At 37.1% G+C, this 22,086-nt stretch overlaps 1 protein-coding gene and 1 non-coding gene across 2 annotated transcripts in view; both read left to right on the top strand.

Annotated features, from left to right (window-relative positions):
* NCKAP5 (NCK associated protein 5) overlaps nt 1-22,086 on the top strand; it is an 899,001-nt gene that overhangs the window by 377,767 nt on the left and 499,148 nt on the right. The window contains exon 4 of the mRNA XM_024761906.1: nt 2,826-2,889. Coding sequence (XP_024617674.1) covers nt 2,826-2,889 — 64 coding nt within the window. The remainder of the gene's footprint in view (nt 1-2,825; nt 2,890-22,086) is intronic.
* On the top strand, nt 13,709-13,781 carry TRNAW-CCA (transfer RNA tryptophan (anticodon CCA)). Its single transcript has one exon. It is a non-coding gene; the product is annotated as a tRNA-Trp (tRNA).

The following is a 22,086-nucleotide window of genomic DNA, read 5'->3' as shown; positions in this document are numbered from 1 at the left end:
TCGCAAACATTTATTTTGTTTCTGCTAAATGGCCCTTAGTAGGTGTTATAGAGATGGACTAAATGTGATCTCAGCGTTCAGGGCAGCAGCTGGTACAGTGCTATACCACAGCTACACCGCACTGCACCGACTACACCACAACTGACCACGTGCAGAAATGCATCAGTCAGCAATTTTGGCTGCCACCCTTGTGGTCAAGGAGGAACTTATTTAGAGGAAAAGATATACTAAATAAACAGTCAAGGAAAATATAAGACAGTGTGGATTAGAGTTTAGACTAGAAGTTAAATGTCTCCGTATTCAGTATACAGAGAAAACAATGAGTTCAGGTATTGCTATATTAACTTAATTATCATCCTTAGTACCAGAGTAGCTTCTGGGTTCTCTTTATTTAGTTTCATGGAGTTATACATCCCAGTGAGAAATAATTTATAGATTATTTTGGTAAAAATTTTGACAGTGTAAAAGTAAACCTTTCAATCCATGAATGTGGTGAGTGTGTGTTTTTATGTGTATGTATAAAATCTCCTTTAATTGTTCTAAGCGGTGTTTTGTGGTTCCTATGTAGCAGTTTAAGTCTTTTATTACATTTATTCCCTAAGTATTTTATATTATTACAGATTCTTTAAACTTAATTTTCCAGTTGTGTGATGCTAATACATAAAAACATAATTGATTTTTGTATATTGACTTGTATCCTGTGACTTTGCTAAATTATTAGCTGTATTGTTGTTTTGTAAATTCCTTAGGACTTTCTGGTTAGAAAATTATGTCATCTGTGAATGTAAACAATTTTACCTCTTCCTTTTTGTTATTTGTGTCTTTAATTTCTTTTTCTCACCTTATCAAACTAGGTAGGAGTTAATGCCGTCTTTGAACTTTCATGAATGAGATCATAAAATATATACTCTTCTGCATTTGCTTACTTCACTCAATGGTATTGTTGTGATGAGGTCTTGATTATTCCTTCTCAGTAGTTTATGGTATTTCAATGTATAACTATGTTCGGGTTTATCCATTCTGTTGTTAACGGGTGTGTGCATTTTCAGTTTAAGGTTATTACAAGTAGTCCTCCTATAAACATTCTAGTACGTGCCTTTTAGTGAACATATATATGAGTTTCTGTTGAGTTTATACCTCAGCGTGGACTTACTGAGTCATAGAATATAAAGTGTGTTCTTCTCTATTTTTTTTCTCCTCATGAGTATTTGCCACGTGTTTAATTTTCACATTAAGCCGGAAGTGTGTCGCATTCTTCTCTTCCCTCTGCCTTTTCATCTGCTCATCGGGACTTGGGTCAGAGAACACGTGTAGGCTCTCTGCCTTGTTTACCTCTAAAAGAGGCACGTGACCCCATCTCTCTCTGGCTTCTTCCTGCTTACCTTTTTGCCCCTCTCATAGGGTATAAGCACAGGTCCTGCTCTAGGCTCCCAAAACTTGTATACCCCGAAAGTCTCCTGACTCTAGTTTTCCTCCTTCTAGTCTGTCTTTAGGTGTTTATTCAGAGAGAGAACTGTTCCTACTAAAAAGCTACTCCACTTTAACCAAACCAAAATATTGGGTTGGCCAAAAAGTTCGTTCAGGCTTTGTGTTAACATCTTACTGAAAAACCCAAACGAACTTTTTGGCCAACCCAATACATGCCTTCTTGATAGTCTTGGGCATTTCAAAGACACAAGCAGTTAGAAGGGGAGAAATCCTCTCCCTCCTCTGGGATTCAGGTTGCTTCCTCTCTGTTTGCGTGTAGCTGAATCCTGTGTAGAGGGAGGGCTGAGGGATGCAATAGCTTCACACCTCGATAGCAGTAGAGGATTTCAGAGAAAATTCTTGCTCGAACTAAGATTTGAGAATTACTGGAAGAGTTCACTCATCCCTACTTCGTCTCTCAGCTGTTTTAAGAATAATTGAAAAGCTGGCCAAAATGAAGATATCTGTCACTTTACAAAAGTAGTCTTAAAATTTTGGTTAATATTAGATTTTTTTGTAAGAGAAATGAGAATTGCAATTATAAAGGACACAAAATGAGCCCTGTTGTGAGCTAAAGAATACTTAAATAATTTGACTTTCAATTCCATATTTTCGTATTTCCTAGACCCTGAAAAATGACACGCAGAATTTTTATTTCGGTTTTGAACTAAGGAGAACCTAAAGTTTGATTGTAATATTACTGCTTACCAGTTGGAGGCTCCAAGCCTGAATCAGGAAGAAATAGAAAATATGAACAGTCCATATGTTATTTAGCCTCTCTTAGCCTCAGTTTCCACATCTTTGAAATGGGGATAATAAAACCTATTATAGGGCTGTTTTCAGGCTCATATGAGATCAGGTAAAATGCTCAGCCCCATGCCTGTTATGTAGCAAGCCTGCAAAGGATTTTCTATTTTTATTTCGAGAATGGTACAGAGTTACAATTTGTTTGCTTTATTAAATTCAGTTATCAGCACAGGGCAACAAAATAAATAAGAATAACGAAAATATTTATGAGCAAACTTGATACAGAAAGAACAACTGAAATATTTTAGCCATGGAAAATTTATTTACAAATGATATATGTTAATGAACTTAAAGGGAAGCTTTGAGTTGGCATTGAGCATTCGTTTGGCTCTTATAAAATCCAAGGCAAAAGATCTCTTTCATGACACACAGTGAAAACAATGCACTCATGACCAATCACTTTAAATATTTATAGAAAGTTCAGTGGAGGAAGTGAGCTAAACCAAGGAAGGGATTCCTCTGGAGACCTCAGAAGAATGTTTTGAAGCCAGGCCGGTGTACCTCTGCGTTGAGAAGGATGGTCAACTAACCATGTGCTTTTGCTTCTCCAGGGAGAAGTTGGCTGTGGCCCGACTGCAGAGAGAAGTTGCCCAAAGAAGAAGTGAGGGGGCCATGGTAAGTCCCAGCTGGTCTGTCCTGATTCCCAACCTCCCTTCCGAAGTCTCTGGCTTGAAAGGCATTTTCGTCTCGTTAAGGATTTCAAAGGAAACTGTTTGCTTGTAGCAGACTGAATGCTGTATTGGTAAATAATATGTTTATAGTGCAGTTTAAACAGATCTGCCGTTTGCTGAGAGAGCGGGAAATATTAATTGGGAAAAAGAACTCTTTGAGCTTTAAGGAGGATGTTCAAAGGGTTGTACGGCTTTACTTCCTGAAGGTCTACTGGATGCCCAGGCTTCCAGCTGTGAGAACAATGTCCGTAAAGGAGCGCTCTCAGATTTTTCAGACAAGGACAGTGCAACTTAATTCAAGCCTCTCGGTTCTTCGAACCTGAAAAATAAACAGCCTAAAAGAACGCTCAGCTGTTTGCTAATGTAATTGTCTTTTATCGTCTTCCTTCTCTCCACTCTTTGTGGTGTAATCTCCCTGTCCATTTCAGTGTGTGCCATTTAGGAAACTGATGTTTCCTTGTGTTTTGAATTGTACTAAAAATCAATATGGTTGTTCTGGCCTGTAGCAACTTCATTTTGTAGACTTTCTTTGCCAAAGTATCTGCCTGTGTGCCCCTCTAGTATCAGAGATGGCTGTCGGGGGACCTGGGGAACGGACTTGTGTGGGTTAACTGCTGCTGCTATCTCTGAGAACAAAATAGGACATCAGATTTTTTCCAAACGTATAACAAAACAATGGCACACATGCAACTTTTCAGCTAATGCTTTTTTGAAAAGAGAAGCCGCACATTTTCAGACCCTGAAAGCTGCTTCCATTTGATTTCATGAGAGTTAATTGACAATCCATCTGCTGAAAAGTGTAAGAAATTTGTAAAATAAGCTGGCCTTGAACTTCTCTCAAGAGGGAAGGCAGAGGGCTGGAACAAGAGGTTGACTGTTGAGTGGATTCTGGAAGGTTCCGTGGCCCTTGAGCTTGCTAAAATACTTGGTGATCATGTTGTTTGCTCTGCCAGTGATCTTATCTTAAGGCAAAGAGAATCTTGACCGTTCCAAGAATACGATGAAGCTGCTCGCAAGCATCTTTGAGCAATGACATGGGAATAAGTTGAAGAAAATGACGGTTTAGTTAAATGGTGAACTGAAAATGTTCAATCTGGACTTCTGCTGCATTGCAAAATGTTTCTGAGCTAGGCCATTCTGTAGTGTTTCCATCTTTGTTCAGGCTAGCTAGCTCCTGTTCAACACTTCATCAGCTGTGTTCAAAGTGAAGGTGAAGAAGTGACAGCTTTTCTAGGTCTGTTTCTTCATCCTTAAAATGCGCAAGTTGGGATCGTATGATTTGCAGTCCTGCGAATGAGCGTTTGTTCATGTAAAGTTTTGATAATGGGAAGATTTTTCTGGTAATAACTAAATGTTATTTAAGTTCATAAGAACAGGCCCCTAAAGAATGTATCTTTCTGATTCTGACATTGAATGAGCCTGAGTTGAAATCATCTCAGACAGATAACTGTCGAGTTTTTCATAAAACGAAACCCACTTTTAAAACGTTATAGAAGTTATTGTTCAGTGTAGAAAACACCCAGAAAACACAGGCAAACAAAAAGTGACTCTGGTTGCTCAAAAACCAACTTTGGAAAAGTTACCAGTGTTTCGTTACTCATCTTCAAATAATGTTAATGAAAAATCACATTTATGTATTTACCGATTTAACCAATAAGTTATGGAGCACCTAACCCTAACCCTACCCAGCACTATTCTGGGCATTGGGGAAGCATCAGTGGAAAAAACAGGCAAACATCTGAGAGCTTACATTCTACTCGTTAGGGAGACAGATGTTTGATGGAATTACCGTCAGATGGTGGAGGCAGCTATGAGAAAATGAGATCAGGGTAGGGGAAAGTGGGATGCTAGGGGTTCAGTATGAGTGTTCTCTGTAGTAAATCACTGAAGAGTTAGTATTAGAGGGACGTTGAGGAGTGGCGGGGAGGTGAGCAAGTTCAAAGGCCTGCATTGCCTGAGGAACAGCATGGAGAAACAGGATGGCTGGAGGGCATGAGGGAGAGGCTGAACAGTAGAAGATAATTCAGAGAAGTGACCGGGGCAGAGGAGTATGTCATCAAGGTCCCCAGAGATCTCTGGCTCATGCTCTGAGTGACAGGATCCACGGGAAGGCTTTTAGTGAGTGCCCTGATGCCATCCGATTTACTACTGTTCATACGACTGTTTCCCCCAATTCCGTAATTGATCACATCTCAATTCTTTAGAGACACCTCAGCCCTGATTTTTATTCATGTCCTTTATTTTGCTTTTTTCTCCCTCTTTCTTGGTATTTTCCCCCCCTCTTTCCTTACCTAGTCATCCCCCATCCCGAATTTTCAACTTAATTATATGCTTCAGCTTTTCTGCTCCTAGGATTCATTTATTTCTGAAGGCCTGATTCTTTCAGTATCTGACAGCTCCTAAAATCAGGCAGTTCTATTAAGCCTCCAAATTTAATTCTTGCTGTTATGAGCCCAGAACTTTTGTCACGTTTTTAGCAGAAATGGAAAGCAGTTCATCGCAACCAGATCACCTTATGCTTTTAAAGAATAATATTCACAGTATGCTGTGTTTTATCCACATGAAAGGAAAAATGGTATGTATGGAAAAAGTTATATAAGTATTTTCAAAATGCTGTATAATTGAAGCAGATAATTCTTTTAACAATCATCAGTGAACCTGTTATAATCAAAGTCTTCAATGCAAAACATGGCCTTTTAAAAATTTGGCTATGCAATGAATCTTTCTACTTATAAGTTTTTAAGGTAGTACCCAAGGCATCATTTTTGAGAGATTTCTTCTTTTAACACACTGTTTATTTTGGAACAATTTTAGACTTCCATGAAGTCTCACACCTGCATACTCTTTAACCAGTTTTCTCGTGTTAATACTGACGTAACTATGGTGTAATTAAAGAAACTGAGAAATTAACATTGGCACATAACTATTAACTAAGTTCCAGATTATTTTGGAATTTCACCAGTTTTTGCAATAATGTCCCCTTTCTGATTTAGGATTCAGTTCAGGGTACTGCACTGCACGTAGAAAGATTTCTTTTTGCTGGCTGATTGACACATGTGGAAATAAGAAAGAATATGGATTTGGGAATGAGGCAAGTCTGGATTCAAAGTCCAGCTCCATCAGTAGTTAGCTGTATGACCCTAGACACATTCCTTTATGGGTTTTTAACAATTCTCTCTGTGCTTTTGTTCTGTTAACTCAGGTCTTTATTTGGGAAAGCTATCTTTGAGTATATTATATGTTTCCTATTTGTTTCTTTGTTCTTCCACGAAATAACTATTGCCATTGTTTTCATACTTACCTTTCAGTATTTTTCACAAACTGCTATAAGATCATGTTTTCTCTTTATTCTGGGAGATTGTATTTCAGCTTGTGTTTTCTCTCACTGGCTCAATTTACTGCAAGATCTTTTCTGTCCATAAGACTTTGATGTCATCTTAAACTTTGTTATATGTAAAAAAGGCCCCTATTACCCCAAGAGTATATTCATTCCCAGTATCTTCTAGAATGCATATAGTTTTTATTTTTCTATATGTAAATCTTTGCATATTCTAGGTGGAATTACATTGGTGTGAGGTAGGGATCAAAATGAGTGTTTGCCCAAATTAACTGTTGAATAAATGATGTTGGGAAATTAACTAGTATCTAACCTTTACTGTCGCATTTACCATCTTCCAAATTCAATCCCTATCAATACGCCTCAATCACTGGATGGCTTATTCTTTTCTACTAACCTTATTTAGTCTATTCTTAACGATAGCCTAAATTGTTTTAATTACTAGAAATTTGTCTATTTAATATTTTATAGGCTGAATTCTTTCTGATTATTCTTTTTTATCCAAACTTAAAAAGATAATTTTATTTATTGAATAGCGATCAGGGTTCATGAGTTAAAAATATGTATTTGGATTTTTAAAAAAAGTATTTTTATATGTATTTATGACACAGGAGTACCTCAGAGACTGTTTCAAAATGACATGAAAAATGGCTTAATATGTTTATTTTTTTTACATTTATACTAAAATTTTTTTAAAGAATGTCACTTCTACCACTGTGAGTTTGTCTTTGTTTTTTATTAGTATCTCAAGAACACTAATATTTTACCAAACATAATTCGGCATGTGGGATCTTCCTGGTCCTGGGCACGAACCCGTGTCCTCTGCATCGGCAGGCGGACTCTCAACCACTGTGCCACCAGGGAAGCCCTGTCTTTGTTTTTTATTAGTATCTCAAGAACACTAATATTCTACCAAACATAATTTTTTATTATTGTTTTTTAAATTTATTTTTGCTGTGTTGGGTCTTCGTTTCTGTGCAAGGGCTTTCTCTAGTTGTGGCAAGTGGGGGCCGCTCTTCATCGCGGTGCGCGGGCCTCTCACTGTTGTGGCCTCTCTCGTTGCGGAGCACAGGCTCCAGATGCGCAGGCTCAGTAATTGTGGCTCACGGGCCCAGCCGCTCCACGGCATGTGGGATCCTCCCAGCCCAGGGCTCGAACCCGTGTTCCCCGCATTGGCAGGCAGATTCTCAATGGCTGCGCCACCAGGGAAGCCCAACATAATTTTTTAAATGTTTGGTTTAGTTATGCAAAGTTAACAACACTGTATGGTTCCTTTTCATCCCATTCTGTTTGGGGAAAAGAAAAATATCCATTTTTGATTACTCATCTCAAGACACTAAGGAAGCATAGTATCCCCGTTTAACCTGTTGCAGGATTCCCTTTTTTCCTACAGCTGGATATTCAGACACTGGCTGGGTGTTACCGTCCTGTACCATCAGCTAAATTCAAAACCATATCCTCTTGTCTTTTTGCACAAGAACATCCAAGGGATAACTGTCAAAGATCAGGATATTTGACAGTTGTATCAGGAATTTGAGAAAAAGCAGAGAAGAGTTGGAGGAAGTAGGGAGATCAGAATCCTTGGACCCTCTGTGACTTCCTTGCTGGAGGATGGGGTAAACTTAGGTCAGCAGAATCCCGCGCCAGATCTTATTCATTCAGTGCCACAGTATGATCAGCCAGCGGTGGTGATAACTGGAGTTAGCTGGATTCACTGATACAAAAACACATTAAAGAAACTTCATGCCTGTGGACCCACAGTTTCTAGTGGGTCTCTGTTTAACTGCAGGGTTCTCTTCTTCAAGTATCTGCATAGTGTTTGAGAGCTTTAGTCCTAGTCTTATTTTTAACTTGCTGGTCCCCTGCCCTGTGCAGCATGTGAGCTTATTTTCCCTCTTGGTCATTTGTAGAAAGCAAAAGTCACAGTGTTAAATAACTGTTATTTAAACAAGAAGAGATAATTTCTTTTAACTTAAGAGACGCATGTAGAAATAGGAACATTGCAAACAACCCAGGTGATATTGCCTTGGTGAGTTTTCAGGATTTTGCCCAGTGTGCCCTTCCTCTTGGCATTGCTGCACAGCTGTATTGTCTGGCTTCTGGTAGACAAGAGGGCAGCCGAGAAGGGAGATTCAGAGTTTGGAAACCCAGAAGTAAGGGGGCCTGAAGCTGTAGTACCTAAACATGTCAATTCCTACTGCTAGATTTCTTGGGGACAGGTGTTTAGTTTTGTTTCACAGCGCAGTGGGTGATACAACTGATTTTCTAACTGCTCGTAGTCAAAGGAGGAGGGTTAGGATTACAGGGTGAACTAACCTATAACCTATTTTTGTGTTTCTTTTTTTTTTGAGATAAAATTGACATATATCATTATATTAATTTGAGGTATACAACATAATGGTTCAATATATGTATACAGGTTTCCCCTGCTATCTGAAAAGAGAGCATTCCTATGAAACCTTTGGTAAGCTGAGATGATGTAAAGCGAGACACAATTACCTTGTTTTGTAATAGTAAACATATGCTTTGGATTTCTTTTGGTTAGTGAAAAAAAGTACAGATGTAGGTCTTTCATAAAAGTGAAGTCGTGCAAAGCACACTTTTAAAACGCGGGGACTACCTGTATTTTGCGAAATGATCACCACAGTAGGTCTAGCTAATATCCTTCGCCACACACTTACAAACTGTTTTTCTTGTGATGAGAAATTTTAAGATCTACTACTCTCTTAGCAACTTTCAAATATAAAATACAATATTATTAACTATAGTCACCATGCAATATATTACATCCTCAGGACTTACTTTATAACTGGAAATTTGTACCGTTTGACCCCCTTTACCCACTTTGCCCACCCCTCCCCTCTCCCTGCCTCTGTCTTTGTATCTATGAGTTTGTCTTTTTTTTTTTTAAGATTCCACATCTAAGTGAGATCACGTGGTATTTGTCTTTCTCAGTCTCACTTATTTCACTTAGCATAATGCCCTCCAAGTCCATCCATTGTTGCAAATGACAGCATTTCCTTCTTTTTAATGGCTGAATAATATTGCGTTGTATATACTATATACTAGATTTCCTTTATCCATTCATCCATCAGTGGACACTTAGATTATTTCCATGTCTTACCTATTGTAAATAATGTGGAAACAAACATGGAGGTACATATATCTTTTCAAGGCAGTGATTTTATTTCCTTTGGATAAATACCCGGAAGTGGAATTGCTGGATCATATGGTAGTTCTGTTTTAAATTTTTTAAGAAACCTCCATATCGTTTTCCATAGAGTCTTTACCAATTTACATTCCCATGGATAGTACACAAGGGTTCCCTTTTCTCCACATCCTAGCCAACACCTACTTCTTGTCTTTTTGTTAATAGTCATTCCAACAGGTATGAGATGATATCATATTGTGATTTTGATTTGCACTTACTGAGTGATTAGTTATATTAAGTACCTTTTCATGTACCCGTTGCCCATCTATATGTCTTCTTTGGGAAGAGGTCTACAGATGTCCCTTGGAGATATTGTAGGTCTGGTTCCAGACCATTGCAAAAAAGCGAATGTCACAATAAAGTGAGTCACATGAATTGTTTGGTTTCCCAGTGCGTATAAAAGTTATGTTCACACTGCACTGTAGTCTGTTAAGTGTGCATAGCGTTATGTATTTTTTAAAATCCATACCTTAATTTAAAAAGTACATTACTGCTAAAATATGTTAACCATAATCTGACAACACAGGATTGCCACAGACCTTCAATTTGTAAAAAACACAAATATGAAACACAGTAAAGTAAGCACAAAAAAACAAGCTATGCCTGTATTCAGATTTTCTGCCTATTTCTGAATTGAATTGTTTGTTTGTTTTGCTGCTGACTTATACGAGTTCTTTACATATTTTGCATGTTAACTCCTTAACATATATATGATTGCAAATATTTTCCCCCATTTAGTAGGTTACCTTTTCATTTTGTTGATGGTTTCCTTTGCTGTGCAGAAGCTGTTTAGTTTGATGTAGTCCCCTTTATTTATTTTTCTTTTTGTTGCCTTTGCTTTTGGTGTCAAATCCAAAAAATCATCCCCAAGATTGATCTCAAGCAGCTTACTGCCTGTGTTTTCTTCTGTGAGTTTTATGGTTTCAGGTCTTATGTTCAAGTCTTTAATCCATTTTGAGTTAATTTTTTGTGTATAGTGTAAGGTAGTGGTCCAATTTCATTCTTTTGCTTGTGACTGTCCAGTTTTCCCAACACCATTTATTAAAGAGACTGTTTTTTCCTCATTGTGTATTCTTGCCTCCTTTGTCATAGATTAAGTGACCATATATGTGTGGCTATATTTCTGAGCTCTCTATTCTGTTCCATTGATCTATGTGTCTATTTTTATGCCAACACCATACTTTTTTGATTACTATAGTTTTGTAATACGGTTTGAAATCAGGAAGCATGATGTGTCCAGCTTTGTTCTTCTTTCTCAAGCTTGCTTTGGCTATTCACATTTTTTTTGTGGTTTCATACATATTTTAGGATTGCTTGTTCTATTTCTATGAAAAATACCATTGGGATTTTGATGGAAATTGCATTGAATGTGTAGATTGCTTTGGGTAGTATGTATATTTTAACAATATTAACTCTTCCAAGCCATGAGCACAGAATGTCTTTCCATTTATTTGTTTTTTCTTCAATTTCTGTCATCATTGTCTTAGAGTTACATTTGGTTAAACTCGTTCTTAGGTATTTTATTATTTTTGATGTAATTGGATTGTTTTCTTAATTTCTCCTTCTGATCATTTGTTATTAGTGTATGTAAATCAACCGATTTTGGGAAAACTTGGTTATAGTCTCATGGGAAGCTTGGACGTGTCTCCTTGTATTAACATATTAATGTTAGCAGCGGTCATGGCAGTTGAGTTTAAAGTATCATCCAAAGAAGAGAAGCATCTTGGACAACACACCATTCACAGTGTTTATCATTAGCTGAAATATAGCCATAATACATCTCTGGAAATAGAACCAGGGGTGTTTTTCTCTTGTTCACAACAGCCAACTTCATAAGTTAAAAAGCCAAGTAGACATGTCCTTCTAAGAGTTTAGAACGGTAGATGCCAAACTTTAGGACATGTTTCTGTATATGTGCTAAACTTTGGAAATAGGCCCTGCGTATTATTTTGTTCATTTATCTGTTCAGCTTATCCAAGAGAGAATAAAATGAAGTCATTGCTTTCATAAAATTTATACTATAAAATACTTATTGCACAAATACATCAATGTCATATTTTTCATGATCTCTGTTCGCAGTCAGTAATACCAGAAATCAATAATAATCCCTCAAAACAGAATAACTTTGACATTTTTAATAAAATATTTTGTTATTCGCTTAAAATTTTTTTTGAAGTACAGTTGATTTACAATATTATGTTATTTTTAGGTGTACAGCAAAGTGATTCTGATATATATATTTTTTATTCACTTTTAAGCAAATAAATTATAAGAGAAATTAAAAATATTTAAGCTGAATGAAAATGAAAACACTCCATTTACACAAACTTAGGCAGTGTAATTAAATCAAAACGTATGGTGAGATATACACCTTTAACTGTATGTAATAGGAAAAGAAAATATTATAAATTAATCAGTCATTTGACTCAAGCAGCAATAAAGAATAATAAACATAAAGAGAGAAAAGAAATAATGAAATAAAAACCAGAAACCAATGAAGTACAAAATGAAAAACTAGTGCAGTTTTCAGCAACATTAATTTATCCACATACGCATAAAAATTATAAGACAATTAGACTTGTGACCACTAACTGGGTATTTGACATGAAGAATTATTGTCAATATATAGATATAAACTTGATATTATGGTCGTGTGTTTCAAAAGAGTTCTTACTGTTGAGAGATATGCAGAGAAATATTTGCCAGTGAAATACTGTGATGTCTGGGTTTACTTCAAATAATACTGAAAGGGGAGAATAGCTGGACGTGTAGGTGAATCAAAATTGGCGATATTCGACAATTGTTGAAGTTGACTGTTTATTATACATTTTTCTACTTTTACAAATGTTTAAAATGTTTCATGATAAAAAGTTTCTTAACCCCCTCCTCCCCTGGAAAGCTGCCAGGCTCTGATGATTTTACAGAGGAGTTCAACCAAACCTGTAGTGAAGGAGATAATATTTTATACAAATTGGTGCTGAAAGAAGATGAAAGAAGTATCCCCAACTCACTGTTTAAAAAATAAAAGCTAAACTTTTCATTGGAGAAAAGTTATCCATTTACCAAACAATTGCACGGACAGTAGAGAGATTTCCTGTATGCCTCATACCCAGTTTCCCAATTATTAACGTCTTATTGTTGTATGGTGCATTTGTCATAACTAAGGAACCAATATCGATACATTATTATTAACTAAAGTCCATTCATTGTTCCCATTGCCACCGTTTCACCTCATGTCCTTGCTCTGTGTCAGGATCCTATCCAGGATAACCATTACATTTTCTCATCTTGTCTCCTTACGCTCTTCTTGGTTGTGGCAGATTCTGAGACTTCCCTTGTTTTTGCTGACCTTGACCATTTTGAGGAGTCCTGGTTAGCTATTTTGGGACATTTGTCTCAGTGAGATTTGTCTGCTGTTTTTCTCATGATTAGACTGGGATAGATTTGGGGTAGGGAGGCCACAAGTTAAAGTGCCGTTCTCATCACATCGTATCAAGGTTGCGTATTATCACTATAACTCATCATTATTTAGGTGAACCTTGACCACGTGGCTGAGGTAGTATTTGTCGGGTTTCCACTGTGAAGTGTCTCTCCCACCACCCCCTTCCATACCGTCCTCTTTGGAGGGAAGTCGCTCTGCATGGCCCACGCTTAAGGAGTGTGCAGTCGTGCTCTTCCTCCTGAGCGTGCTAGTATCTATGTAAATTATTTTGAATTCTTCCACATGGGAGATTTGTTTGTTCTTTCCTGTTTATTTATTCGATCATTTATATTACTATGAATGCATTGATATTTACTTTTATACTTCGGGTTATAAACCAACATAAACCACGTAATTTTGTTGCTCTATTTGTTCAGCTTTGGCCATTAGGAGCCCTTATAGTTGGCAATCTTGTCCCTCTCACACACTGTCGTCCTTGTTTTTGTTTGTTTTCCTCTCCTCGCCTTGCCTGTTCTTTTCTTTTCTCTTTCTTCTGAGCACTTTCTTACTTTCTAGTTTTACAAGATACTTCAGGCTCATCTTGTATATTTCCCTCCCTCAGTCTTAGAATCAGCCATTTCTCTAAGGAGCACTGGTTTTATTTAATGGACAAGGGTATTTGAAACTAAGATCTGGGTGCTAGGTGCCAACTCACTTTTATGAGGCTTATTTAAAGTGGGATTTATTCCAGGAATGCAATGATTGCTTGACATTATTAGAAAATCGAGGGGGCTTCCCTGGTGGTCCAGTGGTTAAGACTCCATGCTCCCAATGCAGGGGGCCCAGGTTCAATCCCTGGTCAGGGAGTTAGATGCCACATGCCACAGCTAAGATCCCATGTGCCACAGCTAAAGATGACACACACAGCAACGAAGATCCCGTGTGCTGCAACTAAGACCCGGCACAGCCAAATAAATAAATAAATATTTTTTTAAAAAAGAAACTTGATTAAAATAATTGACAGCAGTTATAGATTAAACACAGAACAGAAACTCAACAGATACAGAGTAAAACGTTTGATAAAATTCAATACCAATTCACAGTAATTAAAAAAAAATGTAGTCAGCCAAGAACAAAAGGATGTTTTCTTAAATTGATAAAAGGTGTCCGTGGAAAATCTTTAGTAAAAATTGTGCTTAATGGTGAAATGGTAGAAGCGTTCCTTTTAAAATCCATAACCAGACCAGGATGCTGCCTGTCAGTGCTGCTATTTATTTTTATACTTCTGGTCCTAACTAGCCTATGATAAGTAAGTGATATAAGGGTTGGGGAAAAAGCAGTTTGTATTATTTGCAAATGATGATCATCTAAATAGAAAGTTTCGACAAACTTTTAGAAGATTGCTGGGTATAAGATGAATATACAGAAGTTAATAGAAATCCTACATATCCATCATCAACTCTTAGGGTAGTTTTAAAAGACAGTACTTAAAATAGTTTGTTTTTTTTTTTTTTGCAGTACGCGGGCCTCTCACTGTTGCGGCCTCTCATGCTGCGGAGCACAGGCTCCGGAAGCGCAGGCTCAGCGGCCATGGCTCACGGGCCTAGCCGCTCCGCGGCATGTGGGATCTTCCCGGATCTTCCCGGACCGGGGCACAAACCCATGTCCCCTGCATCGACAGGTGGACTCTCAACCACTGTGCCACCAGGGAAGCCCTACAATCGTTTTTTTTTAAAGGTATCTAAGAATAAATCTAAAAAGGAATACGTAAGATATCGATGGAGCAATTGTTAAAGAGTATAAAAGAGGAGAGATAAATTAGTGGAGAGATGGGCCATATATTCTTGGAAGGGAAGACTCAGTACCATAAAGGTATCCACTTACCCCAAAGTGATTTATATATTGCATGTAATTCTAATCAGAATCCCAAAGGGGTTTTCACAGAATACAAAAAGCTAATCTAATATTAATATTTAAAATGTAGGGTTTTTTAAAATAAATTTATTTTTAAAATTTATTTATTTTTGGCTGTGTTGGGTCTGTTGCTGTGCGCGGGCTTTCTCTACTTGCAGCGAGCAGGGGCTACTCCTCGTTGCGGTGCGCGGGCTTCTCATTGCGGTGGCTTCTCTTGTTGCGGAGCATGGGCTCTAGGCGCAGGCGCTTCAGTAGTTGTGGTGCGCAGGCTCAGTAGTTGTGGCTCATGGACTCTAGAGCGCAGGTTCAGTAGTTGTGGCGCACGGGCTTAGTTGCTCCGCGGCATGTGGGATCTTCCCAGATCAGGGCTTGAACCCATGTCCTCTGCAATGGCAGGCAGATTCTTAACCACTGTGTCACCAGGGAAGTCCCAAAAATGTAGGTTTAAGTATAGATGATATGATTTTAAGGAAAAAATAACAGGAGGTGTTGTATCCTATCCCACATGAAGATTTATCATAAAGCTAAAGCAATTGAATCTGTGTAGTGCTGGGCAGAGATATCCAAATAAACCGGGAGAACAGAATGCAGAGCCTTGAGTAGGCCACATGTAAATAGGAATCTATAATGGAAGTAGAATTACAATTCAGTGAGGAAAGAATGGACAATTGAAAAAGGCCACTGTGACAATTTATAGAGTAAATTACACAATTTCATTGCTACCAGGTACAATGCACAGAAGTAAATTTTGAACGAATCAAAAACTGAAAGCAACGTTTTAAGATTTTTAGAAGTAAATATAAGGAAATCTCCTTATAATATTGAAATAGGGGAGGATTTTATTTTAAAAAATAAAGGGAAAAAAATAAAGGAAGGAAGATAAAATGTACAAGGAATAAAGAGAAAGATTGATAAATCTTAGTACGTTAGGAATTAAAACCTTTGTTCAAAAAAAAAGAAAAGAAAAAGAGATCATTAGCAAAGTGAAAGAGTGAGCTCCTGGCTGGTATAAGAGATTTGCAAGGCAAACCAATAGGAAAGTACCATGACCATTTAAATTTTTCTTGTTCAGAAAAATGCAGAATATAGATGAAAACATCACTGGGATAACATCTCATGCCTATCTATTTTGAAACAATTTTAGAAGTCTGAGAATGCCCGTAGGCAAGCATATGTGGAAACTGGAACTCTTCTGTATAGTTGGTAGTAGTATAACTGACGTAAACATTTAGGAAGCCCATTTCGTGTTACCTAGAAAGAAGAATGTGCAACACAGCCTGCGATCTAGGAATTCTACTTCAGTGCTTTGAACCTAGAGAAACTAACATATATGCAAAGAGACTCATGTGAAGATATGCACTTTAGCACTGTTTCTGATGATGAAAAAGTCAAAACCGTCTCAGAGTCCCGCAGGAGGAGATTAGATGAGGCAACTGACTTCTTCAAACGGTAAAATAATATGAAGCAATTAAAATGAACTATATCTGCATGTACCAACACGGACAAATCTCAAAAACACTGCATTGACTATTGATATACAAGTAGAAGAAATCTAATATGTATAGGAACAGCACACACCGAGTTGAGCATAATGAATACTTCTGCGGAGGGGGAAGTTCTTAAATTATATCCACTCATTTAATTTTTTAATGAAGCAAATATCATAAAATGTTTAAAAATTTTGGATAAAGTTAAGTGACATCTTGTATTTCTGAAATATTTTCTGAATTTTAAAAATATTTTATTATTAACAATATTAAGTAAATGTAAATGAAAATTTTGAAATTAAAAAATAAATATAGGGTTAAGGGTGTAAGAGATATAAACTATTAAGTATAAAATAAGCTGCAAGGACATGTTGTACAACACAGGGAATATAACCAACATTTTATAATAACTACAAATAAGGTATATAACCTTTAACAATGTGAGTCACTATATTGTACACCTGTAACTTATATAATATCGTACAGCAACTATACTTCAGCAAAAAAAATAAAGTTAACTATGTGAGGTGACGGATGTGTTCATTATCTTGATCTTGTATAATGTATCAAATGTAAATATATGTATCAAATCATCACACTGTACAGTTTAAGTAGATACCAGTTATTCCTCAGTAAAGTTAAAAAATTACAAAAATAAAAAATAAATCAAATCTGTAATACCATCAGAAGAGAAGATAGGAGACATTAGAAGAAAATATTAGATTTCTCAGAGGAAACTATTAGAAAATATAAGTTGTTTTTATGATCAGGGCATAGTTAAGTCATGTCTCCACATGACACCAGGGCCATAAACTGTGAAGGGAAAAATGGAGAATAGATAGCTAAAAAGCCTTTACTTCTGTTGAGCAAAAGTTACATAAACTGAGATAGTAAATTAAGCACCCTTTTTTTTATTGCAACAGACATGATATAAAGGCTTAAAATTCTAGGAATTGCCAGAATTGTAGCTAAAAACATAGCTATGTTTTAAAAGTTGGATCCATCTAGAGCCTCTTAAGATTTTCCTAGGATTCTTTCAAGTAGAAATAGTGTTCCTGAAGAGAGTATTCTTAATCACAAATTCACCTCTTGCTAACCTCAGGTCTAGTCCACAGAAGATTTAGGTTAAAATCTACACCTTCCTTTTATTGCAAGTCAGATACTAGAGATGAGAGACACTATTCTACCAGGAAACTTGGGAACTATTCAGAATTTGTTCCAGTTTCAAATAAGGTGGGAGTTTTAGGAGACTGCTTAATTACTTAGGCACAAAGAGTTCCATAGTCCTTCTCGTGGCTGGAATGGCCTTCTTTGCCTCTGTGTTTTGTGTTTGAAAAGGGGACAGGGGCCTTCCCTGGTGGCGCAGTGAATCCTCCTGCCAATGCAGGGGACATGGGTTTGAACCCTGGTCCTGGAAGATCCCACCTGCTGCGGAGCAGCTAAGCCCGTGCGTCACAACTACTGAGCCTGCACTCTAGAGCCCACGTGCCACAACTACTGAAGCCCATGCTCCACAACAAGAGAAGCCACCACAATAAGAGGCCTGTGCACCGCAATGAAGAGTAGCCCCCACTCGCCGCAACTAGAGAAAACTCGTGCATAGCAACAAAGACCCAATGCATCCCAAAATAAATAAAAATAAAATAAATCTTTTTTAAAAAGAAAAGAAAAGGGGACAGGGAGGTGTAGGACACCATGAAGCAAGGCCCTTCCCCTTTTTGTACTTAAAAAATTTGAAGTGGGGCTTCCCTGGTGGCGCAGTGGTTGAGAGTCCGCCTGCCGATGCAGGGGACACGGGTTCGTGCCCCGGTCCGGGAAGATCCCACATGCTGCGGAGCGGCTGGGCCCGTGAGCCATGGGCGCTGAGCCTGCGCGTCCGGAGCCTGTGCTCCGCAACGGGAGAGGCCACAACGGTGAGAGGACCGCGTACCGAAAAAAGAAAAAAAAATTTGAAGTGAAATTTTACATACAGTGAAACACATATCATAATTATCCAATTTGATGAGTTTACAAAGATGTCTTCCCCTGTGAAACCAACACTCCACATAGGAATACTGAAAATACAGGATATTTTTATTATCACAGAAAATTCCTTCTTCACCCTTCTCAGTCGCCCCCCACCCCAACTCTTGCAGGAACAAACATTGGTACAGCTCAGATATTTTGTGTATTAGTTGCATGTTCCTGAATTTTATATATATGCTGTCATACAGTATATATTCTTTTGTGTCTGGCTTCTTTCCTTCAGCATAATGTTTTTGAGATTCTTCATGTATTGTGTGTTTCAGTAGGTTTTCCTTGTGTTCTGGGGTTTTTTTTAATAGTCGAATGGTGTTTCATTGTATAAATATATCACAATTTGTTTATCCAGTTTCCTTTTGACAGATATATGGATTGTTTTAATTTGGTCTATTACAAATAAGGCAGCTGTGAAATCCTTGCGCAATTCTTCTCGTGGACCTGTCAGTCCATTATTAGATACATGATTTGCAAATGCTTTCTCCCATTCTGTTAGGTTCTTTCACTTTCTTCGTGGACAGTGCCCTTTAAAACACAAAGGTTTTGATTTTGAAGAACTCTGTTTTTTTCTTTTGTCACTTTTGGTGTCGTATCTAAGAAGGTTTTGCCTAACCCAAGGCCATGAAGATTTTCTTCTAAGAGCTAGTTCTAGCTCTTATATTTAGGTCTGTGATGCATTTTGAGTTTTTTTTTGTTGGTATGTGTTGTTTGAGAACGGGGTCCAACTTAATTCTTGTGCACGTGGCTATCCAGTTGTCGTATCACCATTTGTTGAAAAGATTATTCTTTCCCCCATTGAATTGTTTTGCACCCTTGTTGAAAATCATTTGACATGAATGTGGAGGTTCGTTTTGGTCTTTCGGTTCTTTTTTCTTTTTGATGTTTTTAATAACAGCTTTATTGACATATAATTCACATACCATAACATTCACCCTTTTACAGTGGACAATTCAGTGTTTTTAGTAGGTTCAAAGAGTTGTGCAAACATCATCCCTGCCTGACTTTTTAAAAAAGTTTTATTGGAGTAAGTATAGTTGATTTACCATGTTGTGTTAGTTTCAGGTGTCATCCCCAAAAGAAACCCTATACCCATTAGCATGGACTTTCAGTTCTATTCCAGTGATCTATATGGTTGTCCTTCTGCCAGTACAATGCTGTCTGGATTACTGGAGTAATCAAGTAACGCAAGAGCTACCGTGCATTAAGTTTTGAAATTGGGAATTGTGTATCTTCCAACCTCATTCTTCTTTTTCAAGATTGCTTTGACTATTCTAGGACTTCTGCATTTTGATATGAATTTTAGGGTCAATTTGTTAACTTTTTGTGAAAAAAAAAAAAAAGGCCAGCTGAGATTTTAATAGGGAATTCGCATTGAAATGGTCAGATTAGTTTTGCTGGTTAAGGACTTCATATGAATGAACCTGAAGTACATACTCTTTCACATCTAAATTCAGAGTATGTTTTTGAGATTCATTTATGTCTTTGTATGTATTAATAGTTCATTACTTTACATTGCTGAGTAGTAGTTCAGTGTGTGAATACACATACTTTATCCTCCTGTTGTAGACTTTTGGGTGGTTTCTAGTTTTTAGCTATTATGAATTAAGCTACTATGAACATTCATGTGCAAGTCATTACTATGGGCATATACTTTTATTTTTCTTGAATAAATACATAGGAGTGGAATTGTGGGACCTTATGATAAATGTATGTTTAACTTTATAAGAAATGGCCATTGTGTCTTCCAAAGTAGCCGCTCTATTTTACACTTCCACCCAGTGATATATGAGAATTTTTGTCGATTGACATCCTTGCCAATATTTAGAACTGTTAGTCTTTTAAATTTTAGCCCTTGTAATGGATATGTGATGGTATCTTTATTTTTTTATTGAAGTATAGTTGATTTACAATATTATATTAGTGTCAGGTGTACAACATAGTGAATCAATATTTTATGGATTATACTCCATTTAAAGTTACTGTAAAATAATGGCTGTGGGACTTCCCTGGTGATCCAGTGGTAAAGAATCCACCTTCCAATGCAGGGGACGTGGGTTCGATGCCTTGTCAGGGAACTAAGATCCCACATGCTGTGGGGCAACTAAGCCCGGGCGCCTCAACTAGAGAGCCCACGTGCTGTAAACTACAGAACCCAGCGCTCTGGAGCCCGCACACTACAACTAGACAGAGAAAAACCCGCACGCCACAACTAGAGAGAAACCCGCATGCTGCAACTAGAGAGGAGCCCTCATGCTGCAACGAAGAGGCCGCATGCCACAACTAAGACCTGACACAGCCAAAAAATAAAATAATTAGTTAAAAAATAAATCAAATAAAGTAAAATAATGGCTGTATTTCCCTGTGTTGTATAATATATACTTGTTGCTTATTTATTTTATACATAGTAGTTTGTATCTCTTACTTCCATACCCTATCTTGCCCTTCCCCCATCCCCTCTCCCCACTAGTAATCACTAGTTTGTTCTCTATATCTGTCTGTTTCTGTTTTCTTATTACACTTGTTTGTTTCTTTTTAGATTCCACATATAAGTGACATACAGAATTTTTCTTTGTCTGATTTACTTCAGTTAACATAATACTCTCTAGGTTCATCCACATTGTTGCAAGTGGCAGAATTTCATTATTTTTTTATGGCTGAGTAATATTCCATTGTGTATATATATATATACCACATCTTCTTCATCCGTTCATCCATCAGTGGACTCTGAGGTTGCTTCCACATCTAGGTTATTGTAAATAATGCTGCTGTAAACATTGAGGTGCATGTAACTTTTTAAATTATTTTCATTTTCTTTGGATACATGCCCAGGAATGGGATGGCTGGATAATATGGTACTTCTACTTTTAGTTTTTTGAGGGACCTCCGTACTGTTTTCCATAGTGGCTGCACCAGTTTACGTTCCCACTGGTAGTGTACAGTGATTTACCAAAGGAAGAAGTAAATTGTCACTATTTGCAGATGACATGATACTATATGTAGAAAACCCTAAAGTCTCCACTAAAAAACTATTATAACATATAAATGAATTCAGTAAAGTTGTAGGATACAAAATTAATATACAGAAATCTGTTGCTTTTCTATACACAATTAAATGTCAGAAAGAAAAAGCAAGAAAACAATCCTGTCTAAAATCACATCAAAAAGAATAAAATATTATACCTAGGAATAAATTTAACCAAAGAGGTTAAAGACTCATTGTGCTTTAATCTTCATTTCCTTGATGATAAAAAATGTTGAGCACTTTTCATCTACCTATTGTTCATTTATGGCTATTAAATTCTTTTGTCTATTTGAGAGAAGTAACTAGTTTTCCTTTTGAGTTGTATTATATATTTTTAACAAAAGTCTCGTCAAAATATGTGTTGCAGATTTTTTCCATTATTGGTTTGCCTTTTCATTTGGAATAATGTTGTCTTTTGATAAGCAGAGGCATTTTAATATTGATGAAATTGTATTGTTTTTCACAATCAGTGCTTTCTGTGTTCTAAAAATCTTTGCCTACCCTATGTTGACGACAATATTATTTTGACTCGTGCTCTAGAAGCTTTTGGGTTTTTTTCCATGATTTTTTTTTAACATCTTTATTGGAGTATAATTGTTTTACAATGGTGTGTTAGTTTCTGCTTTATAACAAAGTAAATCAGTTATACATATACATATGTTCCCATATCTCTTCCCTCTTGCATCTCCCTCCCTCCCACCCTCCCTATCCCACCCCTCTAGGTGGTCAC

The sequence above is a fragment of the Neophocaena asiaeorientalis genome, unplaced genomic scaffold (genome assembly GCF_003031525.2).
Source record: "Neophocaena asiaeorientalis asiaeorientalis breed wild unplaced genomic scaffold, Neophocaena_asiaeorientalis_V1.1 scaffold215, whole genome shotgun sequence".
NCBI lineage: Eukaryota > Metazoa > Chordata > Mammalia > Artiodactyla > Phocoenidae > Neophocaena > Neophocaena asiaeorientalis.
This window is presented reverse-complemented; position numbering and strand designations above follow the sequence as displayed.